This window comes from Gnatocerus cornutus, chromosome 1 (genome assembly GCF_029298725.1).
Source record: "Gnatocerus cornutus isolate USDA-ARS CGAHR chromosome 1, icGnaCorn1.1, whole genome shotgun sequence".
Lineage (NCBI taxonomy): Eukaryota > Metazoa > Arthropoda > Insecta > Coleoptera > Tenebrionidae > Gnatocerus > Gnatocerus cornutus.
Window position 1 is genome coordinate 11,206,509 of NC_142233.1, and position 21,422 is coordinate 11,227,930.

General features: G+C 33.0%; 1 protein-coding gene across 4 annotated transcripts in view; it reads right to left on the reverse strand.

Moving 5' to 3' along the window:
• ERR (estrogen-related receptor) overlaps positions 1-21,422 on the reverse strand; it is a 61,346-nt gene that overhangs the window by 1,031 nt on the left and 38,893 nt on the right. For 2 of the 4 annotated variants that reach the window (XM_088033458.1, XM_088033449.1), the window contains exons 2-6: positions 19,324-19,470; positions 19,148-19,267; positions 7,015-7,141; positions 6,734-6,961; positions 28-371 (exon numbers count right to left, since the gene is read on the reverse strand). In XM_088033458.1, coding sequence (XP_087889584.1) covers positions 28-371; positions 6,734-6,961; positions 7,015-7,141; positions 19,148-19,267; positions 19,324-19,464 — 960 coding nt within the window. In that variant the 5' untranslated portion in view covers positions 19,465-19,470. Of the gene's footprint in view, positions 1-27; positions 372-6,733; positions 6,962-7,014; positions 7,142-19,147; positions 19,268-19,323; positions 19,486-21,422 lie in introns of all 4 variants that reach the window. The other 2 variants (XM_088033466.1, XM_088033443.1) reach the window with 1 other exon arrangement.

A 21,422-nucleotide genomic window follows, 5' to 3' on the forward strand; every position in this document is an offset into this window, starting at 1 on the left:
ATGGATTTTGTTGCTCGAAGAACTCACCGTTTGATATAATTCTATGGCTCCACAATCTCGGGATTGTTTCTCGTCTAACGTGAAATCCGTCGCGAATTTTAGTCGAGCCAATTGGATTAATGGCACGCTTCTATATGCTAAGGTTAGTGTAAGTATTTCCGCCCATGTGCTCTGCAGCAGTCGCATTTGATCGTTTAAGGAGAGATCTGTAAAGCCTGGGATTTGCTTCGCCCAGCCGATGATGCCCACTAATTCTCTATCGTACAGGTCACTGAGTATCGAAAGGGTCCGATGTTTTGAATTTTCTAATGCCGTGTTGATTTCTAGACAGTCGGGTTCGCATATAGCCAGGGCGTCTAACATTTTTATATCTGAAAGAAGAAATCATCATTATCAAGTAAATTAAATTAACCCATTAACGCCCGCTACCAAAAATAATAATTTTTTTTTTCATAAATTTTACATATGAGGTTTAGTTTAGATACCTGAGTGATCCTAAAATAAACATTTTAAAAAAAAAGTGTGTCTTCTATTTTTTATAAGCTGTCCTATATACAGGGTCCGGCAACACTTGTGTTCACCCCCGAAAATCGTCTTTAATTTTAAAGATAAAATTTTGAAAATTTGCATACGCTCATAGTTGACAAAGCTCTAGAAGCTGACGAAAAAATATGTTTGTGACATCAACCCATAATTTATTTATTTTTTCAATATAAATGTGTAAAAAATATCTCAGCTGTTATTTTAGATTCAATGCAAATTGTCTTCAAAATTTGAAAAAAAAATGCGCTTTTATCAAGTTAGTTTCCAATTTCATTACGTCAAAATTGGGAACTACGTTTACATCCATCTGTCAACATCTTGTGTCACAAATAACATCAATCCTTTAGCTCGCTTTAGATTGTAACAAAAGTCTTACTTTGTGAAATTGTCGCTTTGTCGATGTAAATTAACGATTTCTAGAGTGCAACATGCCCGTGTTAATCAAAATTAACCTTTATAAAAGTGAATGAAGTGACTTGTGAAATTTTGGTGTAAACGTAGTTTGCCCCTGCGCTGTCAGAATTTTGAAAACTAACTTGATGAAACAGCGTTTTTTTCGCAAATTTTAAACACAATTTGCATTAGATTTAAAATAAAAACTCAGATATTTTTATCACAGCTATGTTGAAAAAAAAAATGAATTCGCGAATATTTCCGCAAGAACCAAAATTTCACTAAAAATGATACTTCTTAGGCGTTGCAATGCCAACCAAACCGTGATAAAAATAGATACTAACATAACAAGTACGGAAAGTGACCAATTTCGCACGAGTGTAAAAGTAGATATTACACGAGTGCAAGAAAGACACTTTCCGACGAGTTATGTACACTATTTTTCCTACGACCTTTCATCATCAGGAAGAAACCATAAGTTTCGACAATAGTTCATTTCTTATCTATTCTAAATGCCATTTTTCTCAAACCTCATAAAAAAGTGACGTATTCCACATATTTAGATGGTTTATGTTTTTTTCCGCCGACCACTATAAAATATGCCACATTTCGTACAGTTTTCTCTTAGTGAAAATTTAAAATTGCAAACAATTTCAGCACGAAGACGAACGAAGAGCCATACCCGTGTGCAATAAAAAATTTGAAATCTCTGATTGGCCGACAGCTGTGTGTTTTTATTTTGCATACAGGTTGGCACCGATCGGTCATTATCGGTATCTAACTTTCGGCGCAACGGCATAATTATTTTGTCCGCGGCTAGACTGCTCTGCCGAATGTCATTTTAAGTTTTAATTTGACCAGAGATAACTTGACGTGTTTTTGCACCGTTATTTGCAAGTGGAAGAGCGTAAACCATAAACTTTAATTAAAAAAATAAATATTAACTCTGCGTTTTTTGTGGTCGTCGGAAAAATATCGTGTACAACACGTGTTGAAAATTCGATTTCACACTCGTTTGCTTAAGCCACTCGCCTACAGCTCGTGTCTCAATTCTGCAAACTCGTGTGAAATCTTCCATTTTCAACACTTGTTGTACAATATACTTTTGTATGTACATCCATTTACGAAAGTAAAAGTCACTAGTGTGATATGAATATATCCGCACAGACCTGTCAAAAACTGATTTGTCAGAAACGACCTAACCAATTCATTTTTATCATTATGCATGTTGTTTTACATTGTCTACATATTTGAAACAAAAATTCAAGAGTTACATTTGTATTTCAAAATAACTGCCAATGTTGACAGGTCTGTCACACTAGTGACTTTTACTTTAGGAAATGGATGTACAATTGCGTCCAAAAATACTGCACCATCCCATTGCTTATTTCCAAATAGCATCGGAAAACATTTTGAGGGCCTCGCCGGGGCAGGTACAAGTCCGTTCTGGGTAGTCATAAAAAGGTAACTTTTCAATGTTTGCAAAAACCCTATTCTAAAATTATTTAGATCTTATTTTGCTGTGCTGTGATGGTAAAAGAAACGTATAAATACGGTGGAGCGTTTATGACTTTAACTTTTTAAACAGTTTCCACCAAACTGACCGCAAGACCCTATAAACATAATCACGCTCAAGTGGTGGGTCTTGTCTGATGACCAGAATTGATCCCCAATAAATTACAGCCTTTTTGTTGATTCAAATTTACTGGAATTGGGGAAAAAATATTTGGAAATAAAGTTTCAGGACATACAGACAAAATATAGTAGGTTACTCAACGTGTTAACTTAAGTTAAGTTAAGTTAAGTTAAGTAAGTTAAGTTTTGTTTTAATCTAATGTTAACTTGTAATAATAGAGAGTTGACGAATGATTAAAATTTAGATTAGCTTAAAAGTGCAGTATAAAATTTTTCAAATTTCGCTTTAATTAAATAAAAATATAATTGTCAATTTTGACATGTCAAATCACTTGCTCTCATTGTTTTGTAACTTTTTCACTTACTAGTTAATAGAAACATAAGTTAATCACTAGTGAAAAAAAATGAAGAAAATTTGAGTTTCTTAGGTCCCAAACAATGACAGAAAATGTATTTTTATGGCAAAGTTAAAAAAAAACTATATTTTATATCTAGAGACAAATAATTAAAAAAATTATAAAGTCCGTTTTTTTAAAAAAACACCACCAACACCGCAATTTTCCCCTGCATTACACCCGACAACGTTGCCTAGGGAGATTTTTGATGAGAAAATATTTGTCAATTCTTTGACATTTCTGAAAAAAGTGTTTCCGTTAAAAACGTGTTTCTTTTACAGCCTGTTGGATTGCAAATCAGGATTTAATAGACTCGTCACAGCCAGGAAGGCCGTTTTGTGTAATCAAATTGTCAATTAGGTTAGCTTAACCTATTTGATTTCATGACCAAAAAGTCACCATCGACGGGTTAACAAAATTACCAACACTAGTATTGTTGCCAAATTTTTAACAGCACTAGGATTGTTAAATGTGCCTTTATACAATTTCCTGCTAAAGTGATACCGTTACTCTAACAATTTAGAATGAAATGAAATATTTAACATTATGTTAAAGTGACATAAGTAAGTTGCAAGTTTAATTTAATTTCAATTATTGCATTAAACCGTCCTATACTTAGTTACTATTGATCAGAATTAAAAATCAATTGTTCTAAAATTTACTTTTTTAGCAATGAAAGTGAATTATGTGAAGAAAAATGAATTTTAAGAAATAAATTAGAAATTAAAAATTACATCTTTAATTAAAAATAATATTTGATACCATCATCCGTCCATGTCAGCAATCAAACTGAATTAAATCCGTGATTAATTTAATCGCAATCAACTTATAGTGGAAATGAGGCCATTGCTTAAAAATACAAACATTGATTCAAAATTTCTTTCAATGGTCTTCAAATCATGTTGTTTAGTCGACTCAATCTGCATGAGTCTTCAAGTGAGTTGTAAATAAAATTTGGTTGTCTGACGCACCCTTGTACAAAAACTGACCGCTCAGATCTCAAGCACACCAACCTAAAAGTTTTAGGGGTAAAATGAATTGTTGGGTGCATATTATATTCACACCATGGTGCATAATTTTTGGACGCAATTGTACGAAAACATCAACTTTCGGAGTCATTTAACCGTGTGGAAAATGCACTTTCATATGGGGTCGTAGAGGTCGTAGGGTCGCGTGTGGTAACTTTAATTTTACAACGCGAAAACAGTTTGAAGCACGACGGCGTAGACGGAGTAAAAGCGCTGAGCGTAAAATGAGCGCTGTAAAATGGTTAACGCACAAGAGTTGTATTAAACTTTTTGGCCGAAAAATTAGAACGACGACCGAACAAAAAAACGAATGTGGTTTTTTGCGATTTCAACAAAACCGGATTAAAAGTCCGTTTTTGTTGAAGCTAATAGATAAGGGTTTGTTTACATTTACTCTCGCTAGCGGTTCTCGAACGGTTTTGGCCAAAACTTTGAAGCGTTATATCTTGGGTCCTTTTTGGCAATAATTTTTTTTTATTTTTTTAGGCCCCCATATTAGGGACCATTACTGGTTTAAACATTTACCTCACTTCGTGAATCACCCTGTATATAGGATAGCATAATTTACGACCTATTATTACTATGTAAAAAGCAGAAAATATGTACTAAATATGTAGCTTTGTTAAGAATGAACCTTACATGTAATAATCCATAAGTCAAATTATAGATTCAGTTTATCATTTTACAGCAAAAAAATTAAATACGGTGAAGTGACAAATACACTGAAAACCGAGGTTTTTCAATTTTTTGTTGCTAAAAACTGAAACAACCATTTGCTTGAAAAAAAATGTTAATGGAGTCAAAAGGCAGTAAAAATGGTAAAAATTAAAAGATACAGAAAAAGCAATTCTAAAGTATTTTAAAAAAATTGTAAACTGGCTGTCCTATATATAGGACACTGAGCGGTAATGGCTTAATTAAATATGCATTACAAAAAAAATATTTCCACAAACATTTAGTATTTTTTATTTCTATTAAATCACCAAAATGTGTTTATAAAAGATCCACATAAAATTGAATAGTCACCATTCTAAAGCATGCTTAAAAAAATTGGAAACAAAACAGTAAAGAAACTTCTTTTTTCCATATTTTTAGTAGGAAATAGGTGTCCAATACATAAAGTTAATGCAACATTTCATTGAACATTTGTATTGTGGTTATTTTCCAATTAATGTGGCGATTTTGAAATAGATTAGATGGTACTTATTTCGGAAAAAAATTTCACTTGTGCAATTTTTTTTACAAAAATCAAAATACAGTAGAGCCTCGGTAATCCGGACCTCTGCTAGTTCGGTGATCGCTGTAATCCGGCCGGGCAATGAGCTTTGCGGGGGGACGGGCGGGGACGGGTGTAGGTGCGGGCTGCCATGAGCCAATGCGTCGTCAGTCTTTTGTTTATGTAAAGTCTAATGTTTTATGTAATTTAACTTACTGTTTTTCTACATGAACATGTACATTTTTGTCTTTATGCTTTCATTTAAAAATTGATTAAAGAAACTAAAGTTAAACATGTGTTTTAGTACCGTCAAATACGGCATACTATAATCCGGACGCCTCGATAATCCGGAAAGGGTCTTGTTTTTGCCTCTCCGGATTAACGAGGCCCTACTGTATCTCTGAAATGGTTCGATTTAAGTGCAGCACATTATAAATAAAGTCACCCTTAATTTGGATGTAGAATCTGAAAATGCAGTAATATATGGGATGTTCCATTTTAAATAAGCAAGTTGACTACTACTTCCGGCATAACCGGAAGTGTCACGAATATGTGAATCTTGTCAATCGATTTCTTTTATTCGCTTATTTTTGTTCCCAAAATTTTAAATTCTCGTCTTTTGTAGTTTATGAAAAAAATGTCAAAACGTATATACAGTATCTCCCCGGATTGAGTTCACAAGAGGGAAAAAAAGTTTATTTTCCATTTTACAAAAAAATTACAACAAATAACATTTTTTGCTTATTTCAAAACAGATAAAACTGCAATTAAAATTTTAAAATTATTAGTTTGCACTCTTAAAATTAATGTTTTCATTATTTCTGTTTATTAAATTTTGTAATCGTATTTAAATAATAGCAGGCTGTGGATTCACAATATGAAATAGTGCGTCAAAGATTAAAGGAAAATTTACCCAATAATTTGTAAGTATTAAAAAATTGTATAAGAAATGCAGTTGCATCCTTAACAATAATTGAGAAAATTCGAAACAGTCTTAAAGAATTACGAGTTAGAATTGAACTATGTGCTAAAACAGGTAATGGGTCAATCAAATAGTGGAAATTGGTTTGAGTTAAGAAACAAATTTCATCCCTTTGACATTTTTTGCAAAATTAAAAATAAAAAAGTTCTTCGTTATTTTTTGTTTTTTTCAATTTTAATAACACAGCTTTTAATTAAAGATTTATTTATTGTAAATTAAGCAAAAAATATTATTCCTTTGTCATTTTTTTGTAAAATTAAAATAACGTTTTTTTTTCTTCTTGTGAACTCAATCCGGGAACATACTGTATACGTTTACAACAGTTAAAAGGTCAATAATAATAATTTCGATTTCTTAAATAATCGTGGAAACGCTTCAATTTTGGACGTAAAGTTTATCACTTACAAATTAATAAATCTGAAAATTAAGACACCTATTTCATTAAAATTAAAATATACGTAGTACAGTGACGGAAAAACATATTACAACACTAGTACGAATACCGTACAAAACTTTATCTAGCATCTCAAAAGTTGCTTACCTTCTAACTGTAACAAGGGTCTCTGCGCCGAGACTACTTGTACTTGATATGGACTATCTGGATTTCTTCTATATTTTTGTCGCCCTCCTCGTACCCTGTCTAACCTTACACCTTCCTTTAACATTCCAGATCTTAAGCATTTTCGAAATCTACACGCTTGGCATGCTTTTCGTCTTCGTTTATTTATTTCACACTCTCCAGATGCTGGACATGTGTACTCTATATTACCTGAAACATTAAAATTTTGAAGATGGAAGAGAAACTTCAAGATAAATTTATACCTTGTATTGTCCGTTTGAAGAAAGCTTTACATGCTTCACAGGAAGCTACTCCATAATGGAAACCTGAGGCTACATCACCACAAACTAGACACAATCTTCGAGGAGAGTCTTCTTCTTTCATCTCATCCTGAAAAATAAAAAAATCGTTAGTCTTTGGGATTAATCGGCAATTATTCCACGAGGGAGTAATGATAGCGTTGGTCACGAGGGGAACGTTTATCATATGAGACGTATCCGTCTATCCGTCGAAAAGAGGTGTTATGATAAAATAAGTTTAATAATAATAATTTCGAACTCTTAAATAATCGTGGAAACGCTTCAATTTTTGACGTAAAATTTATCACCCACAAATTAATAAATCTGAAGATTAAAGCACCTTTTTCATTAAAATTTAAATATGTAGTACAGTGACGGAAAAAAAAACAAGCTAATTTTTCTTCAAAAATTTTGTGTGTAAAGCGGGTGCTACTACATGAATGAAGTAGACATTACTGTTATTATAACAATGTTAACATAAAACTAATGAAAAATTAAACATCTTTTTGACCCTTATTCCCATTACTACAATATCTATCTATCTTCCAAGACCCACTTTTCTAAGTTCATCACTGTACTATCTGACATAACAGTCTCACCGTGTGCTTCAATTGATGGTGCAAAATTGTGTTTTCCGTCGAACGTTCATTAATGCACGATATTTAATGTAGTATTGGCGGGCACATAACGCAATAGATATGGTTGGGTAAGTCCCTGTAGATATGAAACAAACGCGACTTGTTTGTGACTTGGAATCCAACCCGCAATTTCCGGGTATAAAATCAAGTGAAACTTTTTCCCCATGCAAAATTTTTCTTCATTTTCTCAAAATACGTTGTGCGGAAATTAGTACAATAAAAAAGTAGTTTTATAAAATAAGTTTTTATTCTGTTTTTCATAATTTGGTGTTTTAAGTTATTTTGAGTGCGTTAATAGTCTCTTTCGACATCGGATAAGTTAACGTTACCATAGCAATGTTGGAAAATGTTAGGACAAAAATTGTATTACTTATGCAATAGCTATTTAACAAACAAGTTGGTTAATTAAAGCGATTAATAATTGAGCGATTTTAACCGGCATGAACGTAGTGAGATTATCAATCGTCCATTAACGATAGAGTTAGTTACAAAACTTTTCCGGTGATCAAATATTGAAAAATTCAGCAAAAAAAGAAAATTGGTACAAATGTGGTTATGCAACCAAAAATACAAAACCAAAGTGAGGTTATGTGTATGATGGATGTGCCCGATGTGTCCGCGGTTGTCAAATTTGAGTGTAATTCCAAACGAAGTCTATCGAACTGGGAGTCTAAAAATCGTCGTTTTGATTTGGTTTTAGTAGACAAACAGATCCAGGGCCTTAAGAACCACGTCTTTAGATCATTATTGAATTTATTGAATTTCGTGTGTAATTGGTTGCCTATAATAAACACATTAAATCATTGATTAATAGCCCACTTTAATGCATGATTTCAGCCGACAAATCATGCATTAATAGTACCTATAAACAAACGATCGCTGGAAATAGTAAATTAAAACATAAGTTTGATAAGTTTTGGCGTACCCCGTATCCCGAAATTAGAAAACGAGCCACCAAGCGTGTTAAAGGTACAAGTGTGCTAGACCGTCTGATGAAACGTGTATTGTATACAATTTTTTTTTGTTTAAAACATTATTTCAACGATTTTTTAGAAAAACAGTTTGAAGTTTCCATTTTGGGCCATTTGCCTAGAACGGGTAAATTGGTGAAAGGTCATTCAAGTGTCAAATGTCATTAAATAACGTGTATTATTGAATGAATTTCATAGTTTTGACAAGCAGCTGACAGGACTACCAGCTCAGAAAACAGTGCTTTAAGGAGTTTCTTACAGCTTTAAGGAGTTTCTTACAGCACTGAATTAGAAAATAGTATATTAAAGAACGTGTTTTATAATGGCCAATTTGGCACGAGTTCCCGGTGTACAAAACGAGCCGTGGGCGAGTTTTGTATGGGGCGCGAGTGCACCAATGCCATTATAAAACAAGTCCTTTATACTATTTTTTCGAATTTGCACCCTTTTTTTAATAAAAAATTTAAATTTTCCATTTCTAAGACTTTTCGATTTACACGATTGGTAATGGTTTTGTAACCACGACTTGCAACTTGATTTTCAAATTCAATTTAAAATTTGACATTTATTGAGTTTCAGTATCACTGAATTTTGACTTAACGTAACCTAACCTCACAGCCAGTATTCACATCTATGATATTTAGGTACAGTTATTGTTGGCCGCAAAGGACAATTCAATTATATTGTTACATTTTTTATTCACGCAGCAATTTATTAAACACGAATCGTAAAATCCGAATTGACCAAGAACTTGACGGGAAACAGGTGACAGCCAGACTAATTAGTTCTGCCAATTCTTAAAAAACAAAATTTCCTACTTTGAGTTCTTTTATAGATACCTATAAACGACTCCAAATTGAGTACTCTAATGGACCTATTAAAGCGGCAAATTCGAAAATAGCTTATTTTTGAAATAAGTTGTTTTGGGGTGCGAATCCAGTCACGAAAATTTACCCAGATTCAACGGTTGGGATTTGCAAAATCTGCGCCAATATGAGAAATTAAAGAAAAGTGGATAAATCAATTCAATTCCTGACAAAGTGACATACTTTTACGGACTCGTATGTCAATTTTACGCACTTTTATGTCACTTTTAAGCACTTGGGTCTAAATTAGTGTATTGTGTAACAACTTTTATAAATGTCACTTTAGTCACGACTTTATTTAGACACGAGCGGAGCGAGTGTTTAAAGTACGAGTGTAAAGAATAGCTTATAAACTACTATACTTTTTCTATAACCTCAAATTCGAAACCACCGTAACCACAAATCAATTTCCAACTGTCAATTTCATCAGTGGGTAACTTCAACTCGCTATCTTCAGCCTGTGACTAAAACGCCACTTTAGTCACAGGTGACATGATGTCACTTAGGCCCGGTATTTCAGTGCTTGGTTTAAATCACGGTCAAGTATGGTTAGATATTTACCAGAAAGTCAACCAAGAAGGCGTATTTCAGTGCCAAAACGGTGGAATAAGATTATAACTTATTTTTTTGTTTTTAAATCAAAAATTTTTACATTAATTAAATACATTTAATTCAAAATTAGTATAAAAGAACGGATTTTTGTGAGTGTAAAAATTCGCATCTAAGTTAACGGCTAAACAAGTTGTAATCTGTACCTGTTAAAGAAATTTAAGGTAAAGATATTAGGTATTTGGTGATTTCTTTCAAATCATCAACTTTTAAAAGGAATACTCAAAATTAGCTAAATTTGTCGCGCAGTGTTATTCACAATAATGTTATAATACATATTAAAGTTATATGTATGTAACTTACCAACTCTAAACTTCGCAACGAACAACGAACAGATCAAATAGGTACAACAATTGACATTCAATTTTAATATTAGGTATGTACCAGATATTTTTCATGTGGCGCAGAGTACCGACCTACATACATCCCAAAGGGCCTCATTAAAATGTTGGAATTTATTACAAATCTTCAAGATATCTTAGAATGCGCGCGCAATAAATTTGGGTTAACCCACCCTCGCTACCCTGGTCAACTGACCAAGAAATTTAACCATCGGATCAGTGTAACCCAATACTGAAATACGCTTCAAACGAGTTAACCAAAAATTCGTGGTTTAACCAAGTACTGAAATACCGGGCCTTAGCATCACTAAAAGATGGCAACATAAAACTGGTTTTTAAATACGGGCATATATCAAAAGAAAATTTATTTTGAAATTAAAATAATAATCAAAATATTAACTTTATACAGAGTGCCTCAAAATTCGGGAGTTCTAAATTCATAGCGTTGCAGAGAATCATTTCAATAGTTCAAATATGAAAAAAAAAAGATTCGGGACTTCCCCACAAAGAAACTATCGCGGAATCAAATTGATTGATGTTTAAAAATTGTAAACTATCCTTTGTCTTTATAACCTTAAAATTTATAAACGGCACAGCAAGTGTCAGAAATTTACTTTTTCTACTTTGCGTTGATAATACTTTCATTGTGAAACGCAAACGCGTTTCACAATAAAAACAATTGTTTTTATTATTGCATGCAAAACAGTAATTTTTTTTGGTTATGTTGGCTATGTTACTATGCCGACACTTTAACGTTGAATCAACCTCAATGATGATCATCATCATGATCACGAAAATATGAATTTAGGAATAATGAATCAAAAGAAAAACAAACGTTGCAATACCTAATTTTGCAAAATTAAACAGAAAACGTCAGTAATTATTTGAATTGAAATTTTGTTAGACAAATGTCATTACCTCTTTTGTCTCCAACCTAACTTGTCAAAAATCTCTAATCGAAAATAATTGTTTTCAAATGCAATTTTTACATTTATTTGCAATGCAAAGTAGAAAAAAATAGTATATTACACTCATTTCATAAGACGACTTCTAGCACTCATTCTATTTGACCACTCCTCGCTGCGCTCGTCATGGTCAAAACTATCATGGTCAAAACTCATCGTGCTACAATACTCGCCTTATGAAATACGTGTAATAATGTACTATTGTATGTTAGTCACAATGACAATAAAGCTTGCTTTACATTGCCATGTCAAAAAGTGATGTTCGAAATTTTGATTCCGTGATAGTATACCTTATTTCAATGGATAGCGAGGCCCCCATTTTAGTGTCAACGAGTATATATGTGTGAGCAGTATATTGTACATTGCTAGGAAATTTTGGAAGAGTTGGTGCCACCTGGAATGTAATGAGGTAGAGGGGGATGACATTGTCAAATCCAGAAATCTGTCAGTTTGTGCGAACGGTGCGAACTTGGCGAAGGGATTTATTTACATTAACCTATTAATTAGAATTGCTGAAGTTGCTGGTTTTCAAAAAGTGAACTGAAAACGCATTCATCAACGAAACAACAAATTATGACGGTGCTGTCAAACTGATTGCAGACAAGGTCGGCAACTTTTGGTTTATAAAAATGTCCCTATAAAGTACACTTCTCCACACAATTTTTTGGTACAGTCCCAAATTTCGGGCCAGGTTTGACATTTGGACCTCGCTAAGGTCTGAAATGAAGTATACATTGATCTGAATGCACTCTTTGAACTGCATTTTCTTCAAATGCGGGGTAAAAATTCCGGTGTTTATTGTTATTTATGGTGTAGATGATTGTGGATAATAATAATGTAAAACAATTTCTTGAAGAATTTGCTTTATTTGGGAGTAAACAAAATCTATTTTTTTTATTATTCTTAAAAATGGAACGGCAACGTGGCTAGAAATTAGTCTGTTACTATGGATGCACGAAACTATAAATTTTGTCAAGATCTGTCACCCCGCTAAAAATTTGATTCAAATGATGGATTTTTATTCAAATAATGAATACGCAGACATGTATTTGGTTTTGGAGGCATTAGATAACAGACCTGTGGTAGCTGCTCGCCTATACCAAGAGCGATAGCCCAATCGACTGCGTCAGCCAACTCCAGGAGTCTTTTGTCGCTGAACCCGCAAGCATTATAATGATTCCACACATGGAAAAGCAGATTCTTGCCGCTTACCGCAACGATCTAAAAATTAGCACACGAAACTTGGGTCGTCAGTTAGATGTGCATCCTTCTTTAGTGAGCACAAGCTGCTTAAAAGTGGCAAAATTGACGTTACTTGACAGTCAGTTATGAGGTTTCGAACTTATTTAAGCAATACAAATAGAAATCATAAGATAGGTCAAGATGTGAGTTTTGCAAAGTTGTCGCATTGAACAAAATTAAAGTGCTGACATCTTCTTCAGGAACTGCGATTTTTTTTTAAGTATTTACAGGCACCACTGAATTCGGAATTCGCTAATTTTGAAACACCTGTATAGGGATTGTTGAAAAATAACTATTTAAGACAACTTTTTTTTATTTATTTGTTCCTCCATTGTGACTCTTTCAATTTATTTTTATTGCACTCGTAACCTCAAAACATGCATAGGTCTAGACCATTAAGGATGTTTCACACACGCCTACTGAGAAGAAAAATGCATGTTTAAAATAAAATCGGCTTATAATTGAATAAAATTTCTATTTCATCTTTTTACTGATTCCACGAACAATGTTAATCCACAAGGAAATTATAAAAATAATTTACTACTAAAAAAAGCAGGACAGAAACTGCTTGACGTGAATTGGCATTTAAAAGTTTATAAAATTATTGTGTTCTCTCTAGATTTAACGATGAATGATGAGATTTTTTTTGAATAAGCACTAAGCAAACCACATAAACTTCAATTATTATGTTTTATGGTCACCTTTGATTTATGTATCTTCTATGAATCTTGCAAAGTCATTCTAGTTCTATTCAAAGTGTTTTATTATGTGTTTTTTCTCATTCCGGATCATGGCCTGTTTGATGAAGCAATCTTATCACGCTCCAACAAATGACACTTTCTGGATCATACGGTACGAATATGAAATTGATGGGACACCATAGAAGTGTAATTATACAGACTGCAAAATTTTACCATTTGTCTATTTTTCCACATCCTCTAACCTCCGGGATTTTAAAACGGACCCGAAATAAATACATGTTTTAGAAGTTGCTCACCAAAGGACAACCCAATGGTAATCGAGTCAAAGTCTGTGAGACATCCGGTGGAAGTAGGTCTTAACAACACAGCCAACTTTGAAAGTAAAATACATATATAGGGTGATTCACATAACTTTACAATTTTTCTTAAAGCACTATTAGTAAACGTCAATCACGTTTCACCAATTGCCACTAATTGGAAAGTTCAAATTGTTTTGTTATGTTAAATTTCCAAAAGATATTCCAAATTCAAACAAACAAATTTGAATGAGCGCATTAGATTATTACAGCATTAATTCGGGCGTATCACATTTTTACCAAAAAGACACAATGTGGTTAAATATTACCAAAGGCGCCCACCCAAGTATACTTGCAGTAGCCCTTGAGACTAGTTTAAGTACCATCATTACCCACCGAAGAGAGAGATGTTCCAGTTCTTGGTAATACCATGTGATTAAAAAAACTGTGTCTATGGTCCATTCCTGCACCGAATTTACCAATTTCCAAAAGAGTAATGTCAAATTTCATACTAATTCCAAAATTTGACATTTCGTAGTGCTGCAGGAAAAATGAACTGTAGTGCATACGTTTGTTTTATGCTGGTAGCAGTGTTAACAATATCAGAAATTGAAATAACGCCTACTTGATTTATCAGATCACGTACTGTCAAAAAGACAGGGCTACCAACGCACTCCAAATTCTAAAGCCCACATGAACACCGTTTTTTCTGCTTATTCGGAATAAATTAAACAGAAATTGCTTCGAAATTCAACTTGACATGTTGCGACTTTCACAATAATCACAGCGAAACGCCGCAGTGACTCGCCTCAACGCACTGTTACGATAAGCGCCGCGATTGTGTAATACCAAGAGAAATGACGATATCTAAGTGGCTACACGGGAAATTCAATGTTAATTTGATTCGCGTTAATGCTATCTATGCTCGGTAAAAATCTTCTGGAATTAGAACGGATTGTTTAATTGCAGATTTGGAATGTTGCAAAAGTTGTAAGAGAGAACTTTGTAGAAGTTGATTTACTAAAAATGGACACATCTTTAGAACTTGTGGCGCACACGTGCACTTATGCTGCCAAGGCAATGATTGTACGTAATCGAAAAAATCACGATTCTCAGTGCAATTACTGAAACGGTTCGTGGTTTGGAAATGAATCTCGGAATTAAGGAAATTATTACATCCTGGTACTCCTTTTAAATTCCTTGGTAATTTTTTTCGGGCAATAACAATTTGCTACTAAAACAAAGTAAAATGTAGAATTTTTGTTTTTTCGATCGCCACTCGTATACTATTTGACCTATTAATTTGAGATTTGGCAAGTTCATAGATCTCTAGCTGCTCTTTCGATTGATGTAACTCAAAGGAATTAAACGTCGTTTTCGCTCCAAAAAAGCTTCTTGAAAATTACCATGAAAACACCCAATGTATTTTGGTCGAGATCTAGTTTATTTGGTAGGAAAAATTATGTTGAGGGCTCCTTTTATGCAGAATTTAACGCATCTTCTGATTCTTAATGTAAAGCCCGTTTTGGTGCATCAGGTCAGGATTCAAAAATTGTCTCCAAAAATATCACTGTCAATATTTTAAAATACAATTTCACCTCTAACTTCTCAATAGTTAGTCTATCGATTTCTTATTGTGCAAAACTATCCTTGTTTTTTCCGTACGACAATAAATAACTGAATTAAAGTTGATTAAAATTTCGGGTAGTCGCCAGAGGGCCAAAATTTTGAAGCTTCGGAAATGTCGGTGTTCCATATGTCAAGAAATACGACAAATAGATAAAAAAGTTATTTGTGTACCAAGACCAAAAAGTGGCGACAGCCGTGGTCAGAAAAAAGGCGAGAACAAAATGGCACTCTTTGGCCGTGACACACGATATTTTTTAGGCGACATCATTAAATTTACAAGTTAATTAACTTTTATTTATGATTTATTGATCTAATCATTTATAACAACTGAATAATTGTAAATATTTATGGGACCTACAGAAAAGTGTATATTTTCGTTATTTAGATTTGCAATTTCGACATGTGTAACTTCACAATTTGTATGAAGTAGATTTGATGTCCTTTTTGATGTTCTTGCAGCAGCACTTTCATCACTGCTAGACATATTCATCTGCAATAATTCAACACGTCTTTGTTGCACTTTACAGCAGTTTATCGATTTGGTTTTACCCAAATAATTATAAAATTGGGGTAATGTCGGTATCATGATGTAATTTAAAAAGTTAACGATAGATAGCGCCACCCTTGTACGAACAAAAATGAAAACGACCAGAAAATGGTCATTTTTCGTCCGCACTTAAAAACTGGAAATTGAGTTTTTAGTTAAGGTCGCCTAAAAATTTGTTTTTTATCACCATTTTTGGTGTCGCAGCGTCTAAAAAGTGTGTAGCAATTTTTAAGTTTTTGTGGAAATACTCGCTAATTCAAATTCTTTTCAGCATAACTGATCAAAATATCTCAGTTTTTATCGTAAATCTGGTGCAAATTAGTGCTTGTCCCATATACATTTAAAATTCATTTTTTTAGGTATACAGGGTGTCCGGAAAGTCGCGCACCACCGTGAAACTGTATCATCGGACCATAGATCACCAGAAAAATGTAAAAAAAAATCCATTTCTTCAATTTTTCGAGATATGATGGATTGAAGAGGCAAAGTTTGATGCGAAAATTAACGATTTCTATGCAATAATTTTACGTTCAAATGAATTTGTTACCTAAAGGACATTTTGAAATCGTAAAAATCTTGTAAGAAATGCCTGAAAACTGTTAACAAGACTTTTGAATCAACAATCTCGATCAGTGTCGCACCGTTCACGTGCAACCATAGTTACATTACTCGTTCATGGACCGACCTAACTAACGCCAACAATACAACAGCAACGTTACTATGGCTTTGAATACTGGAAACTTAAATTATGGGGGGGTACAGTTCTGCAATGTTGCCATTTTCTTAATTTTCTATTGCTCCTCCTGCGAAAACAAAGAGTCTGGATTTTTTTTAACATTTTTTGTTAATCTGGGGGACCACCCAATTACCCCCTTTCAAGGTGATGCGTCACTTTCCGAACCACCTGTATAAATATGGAAGTACAAGAGGGTCTCCGTTAATTATGTCGGTATTTGAAAAATATTTAAACTCGAAAAGTTTCGTTGTGCACCACCGAAATAAAATACAAAATATACATATTATATTAAAAAATTGATATTATCATCCCCAATAAGAAATATAAAATCGTTTGCTGAGAGTGGGGGTTAAAACTAACGAAAGGGGCAAGAGGCAATTCTTTTAGCGACTTCAATCATACATGCTTCGTGCAATTTTCAAAATAACACGTTAATGTTTAATATTGTCAATTCTCTAATTCTTAGTTACAGAATAGACGGTTCCTTCCCCATATTTCTTTAAAAATGAGTGCCAATTAAAGAATTAAAAGGGTTTTAAAATTCAATTTCATCTCTGCGAGATGCTCCCATTATTCAATTTTACACGTTGATTCATATATTTATTTTTAAGCAGAAGATGTTAAATCCCTTGATTTTATAGTAGTTTCCCCCGATGTCCCCTAATTTTCTTTCATTTTCCAATGATTTTACCTGATTTTCTTTTACTTTTCCTAATTTCTTATTTTCTAATAATTTGCTAATTTCCAAATAATTTCCCCTAATTTCCTAATGATTTCCTCTATTTTTCTTTAATTTCGCAATGATTTCTCCAGATTACTGAATGAGTTACTTTGATTTCCTTGCAATTTCTTCTGATTTTCTAGTATTTTCTTGTGATTACCTAATGATTTCCCCTAATTTTCTAGTCATTTTCCCCGATTCCCTATTAATTTCCTTAATTTCTTGGTGTTTTTTTCCCAAAGATTTGAATTGTTTTCCCCCTGATTTCCTAGTAATTTCCTCCGATTTGCTCTGATTTCTTAGTGATTCCCTATGATTTCCCCGTATTTCATCTGATTTCTTAGTGATTCCCTATGATTTCCCCTTATTTCATCTGATTTCTCAATGATTTCATCTGATTTCGAAATGAATCGTTGATTTTCTAGTGATTTCCTAACACTGAGGCCAACCCCTAGGTAGAAATTCCCTATGATTTCCCCTTATTTCATCTGATTTCTCAATGATTTCATCTGATTTCGAAGTGAATCGTTGATTTTCTAGTGATTTCCTAACACTGAGGCCAACCCCTAGGTAGAAATGAACTTTTTATGCTTCTTTAATTTTTTCGTACACCGACCATTTTCAACCCAAAATAGTCTTTTGATTCAAAATGTAACGCCCGTTTTGGGGCATCAGGTCAGGATTCAAAAATTATCTCCAAAAATATCACTGTCAATATTTTAAAATACAATTTTACCTATAACTTCTCAATAATTATTATTCTATCGATTTCTTATTGTCATATTTGATTGAAAAGACTGAGATTATCAAGCGCATTGTTTTTCTCTTACCGTTTAAGAATTACAAGACAAAGACAATAGAGAAAAATTTCAGAAAATACAAAATTAATAAAATTAATTAATAATTAATAAAAAATTAATGCGAATCTTTATAAAATTATTGCAGAAGTTTTGAACAACTATGTTTTGTACACTGAAATGAAATTCAAGTTTACATAAGGATTGTGTAAATTGTATCAAGGCTAAAGAAAGATGGTTAATATACTGTCTTGTGCAGAATTTCATGAATATTTTAGTGTCCATAATTTTTTTTATTTGATTGATGCTTTGGAAATAAAACGCGATGATCTCTAGAGGTGTACTCTCACAGAGGCTTTTTTGCTAAAAAACTACTTATTGTAGATCAGCAACCGAACAAAATGTCTTCTTAAAATCCTTTTTCGGTTTATGAATTTTTCTATTTACTACGTTTACAATATTTTACGTTTTCTTCCGAAGACGCGTCTGTGAACTTAACATGAACATTTCGCGATTTATTCGTAAAACAATAAAAAAATCGAAATTTTTGGTAAACATTTTAGCATTTAGCGTGAAAAGCATACTTCAAAAGGTTTCAAATAAATTTATTCAAGGACCACGAATTCCGAGGTAAAAATTTCCTTGCGCTGTACTATTTAATTTAACGTTAACGATTAATAAATTTTAGTGTGCTGTTCGAACTTATTAAAGTTGAAGTTTCCTGCCTGTAGCGTGATCCCAACTCGCATTTACATATAATGCAGGCAAGCTTCTATAAAAATTCACTTTTCAATAATTACAAGACTGAAAATAGAAACAAATACAATGAGCTATTATTTTTAACCACCTACTCAAAGAATAAAAAATGTATCTTATTCAATTGATTCCATCAAAAATTTACATATCGAATACATGCATTCTATTATGTAGTCTAGACTACATTTATCATCAAGTACGAGTTGTGTTGATATCTATCGCACAATGTTACTCCTAAATTCAACCAACAAAGAGTTTCTTAAAACCGTGTAAAAATCCTACCTCCATGTGTCCCATTCCTGAGTCAGTGTGAGGTTGTGTCGTTGACGAACAATACTGGCGTTCTGGACTCCCTGGAGATCGGATCTTACTTTCGTAATGATTTGCTTCTTGAAAGTCGATCTGAAAATTTTAAAATAAAAATATCCGATATATTGAAAGAAAAAATGTTAACCTACACCTGAATCGTGCATTACTGTGGTTGTAGGCGAATACATATCACTGTTGGAAGGCGAACATTCTTGTAGACCATCCAACTCCTTTTTTATTTGTGGGACCCCTGACGATACTTCGCCTCCAACTCCTGGGTCTGTCATCATAGAAACCTGGAAGAGGGAAAACTAAAGATTAAACTAGTTGGTGTTGCAAGGAAAAGTGAAAAATAGTCAGTTCTGGCAATATTATTTATAAATTTATGTTGTTATAAAGTAGTACATACGAGAAATTAAAAGTTATAGCTAACTCGATTTAGTTATTTGCACTGATTGCGAGTTGATTTTCGCCTTTTTTCAATTAATGATTGAAGTAATTATTATTAGTTTAATTAACGTGTTTTCCTTAGAATTAAAATTAATTATACTCAATATACTTAATATACGCAGTACAATTTAAAATTCCAACTTTACTACTAAACTGATTTATTTGGTGATTCATTTATCGTGGTCTAAAAAAAAATCTTCTAGGTTTAGTTTAATTATAAAAAAGAGCCACTAGCAAGTTTTCAAAGGGACCAGTGCCATAATCTGTCTTATAGTATTTTTTTGTTATTTTAGCGTTTTTTGAAAAACATTTTCATTTCATTTTCATTTTTTGAGGAACATTTTCCTAGACGGGTCAAGTTGGTAAAATATTATTCAAGTGTCAACTGTCATCAAATTACGTTTATTATTGGATGAATCTCATAGTTTTGACATGCAATTAGCAGAAGTACCAACTTACAAAACAGTGCTTTAAGGACTTTCTTAAAGCATTGAGAAGATTCATAGAAGATACATGAATCAAACGTGATCATAATAAATCATAATGAAGAGTTTATGTGGTTTGCTTAGTACTTATTAAAAAAAAACCTCATTGCTCATCCTTAAATTTAGAGATTTTAAATGCCAATTCTCGTCAAGCTGTTGGCGACTTGCTTTTTCTGACGGTAAATTATTCGTATGATCTCATTGCGGATTAAAATTGCTCGTAAAATCGGTAACATCTTTGTTGTAGAAATTCTACTCAAATTATAAAGGGCCCCACAAACCTCGTTTTTACACGACGGTTTTTGCCCACAGACCTCGGTTTTTCCGACCGACAAAGAGCAAAAGTTCTTTAAAAATGTAGTTTATTTCAAAATTTTTGGCATCTTAGTAGGCCTGTGTGAAGCATCCTTAATGGTGCAAAACCACCTTTACCTACGTTAACACATGTTTTGGGGTTAAAAGCGGAATAAAAATAAATTGAAAAAGACAATCACAATGTGGTAAAATAATCTAAAAAAACTGCTAAGCAACGGCTTGTCTAAAATAGTTATTTTTCTGATTCAGTGCTTTAAGAGTTACATTATAGCATTGTTTTTCAATTGTTACCGATGCTTTAACGCACTGTTTTCTGAGCTTTAACACACTGTTTTGTGAGTTTGTCAATTGATTATTAAAACAGTGTTTTAAGAAGTTTATTAAAGCATCCATAACAATTGAAAAAAAACAATGTTATAATGTAACTCTTAAATCACCAATTCAGAAAGGGTGGCATTTTTCAGCACGACAGATAATATGAAATTAACGATGGAAACAATTGAAAAATCGACCAAATTATCAGTTGCAAGACACTATTTATACAGGGTGTTAGGTAACGTTACGGCCATAGACTAATGGGTAATTAAGGAAGGCAAACTGTCTCGGAATCCGCAATTAATTTTATTTTGTTCGTTTTAGTTAAAAAGCTACAAGGCTTTAAAGTTGACCAATAGAATGGCTTCAAATAATTTTTCAATTTTACAGAAATCCAAGTAGCTTTCGGACCAAACGAATAATTTGTGACTTTCCCGTCACATTTGAAGTTTTAAATCAGTGGCGTCAATAAAGGGAAAAAACAATAACGCAATTTTATTCAAAAAACAGACAATACAGCAACACTACAATAGATGTTCAAAATGGCCACCATCTTGTTGAACACATAATTGCAAACGACGCCACAATGTTTCCTTTATTGTACCCAACACATTTTCGTTTTGACGAACTTGATTTGTGATGTCCACAATTCTTGCCCAAAGAGCCTCTGCATTTTCCGCTCG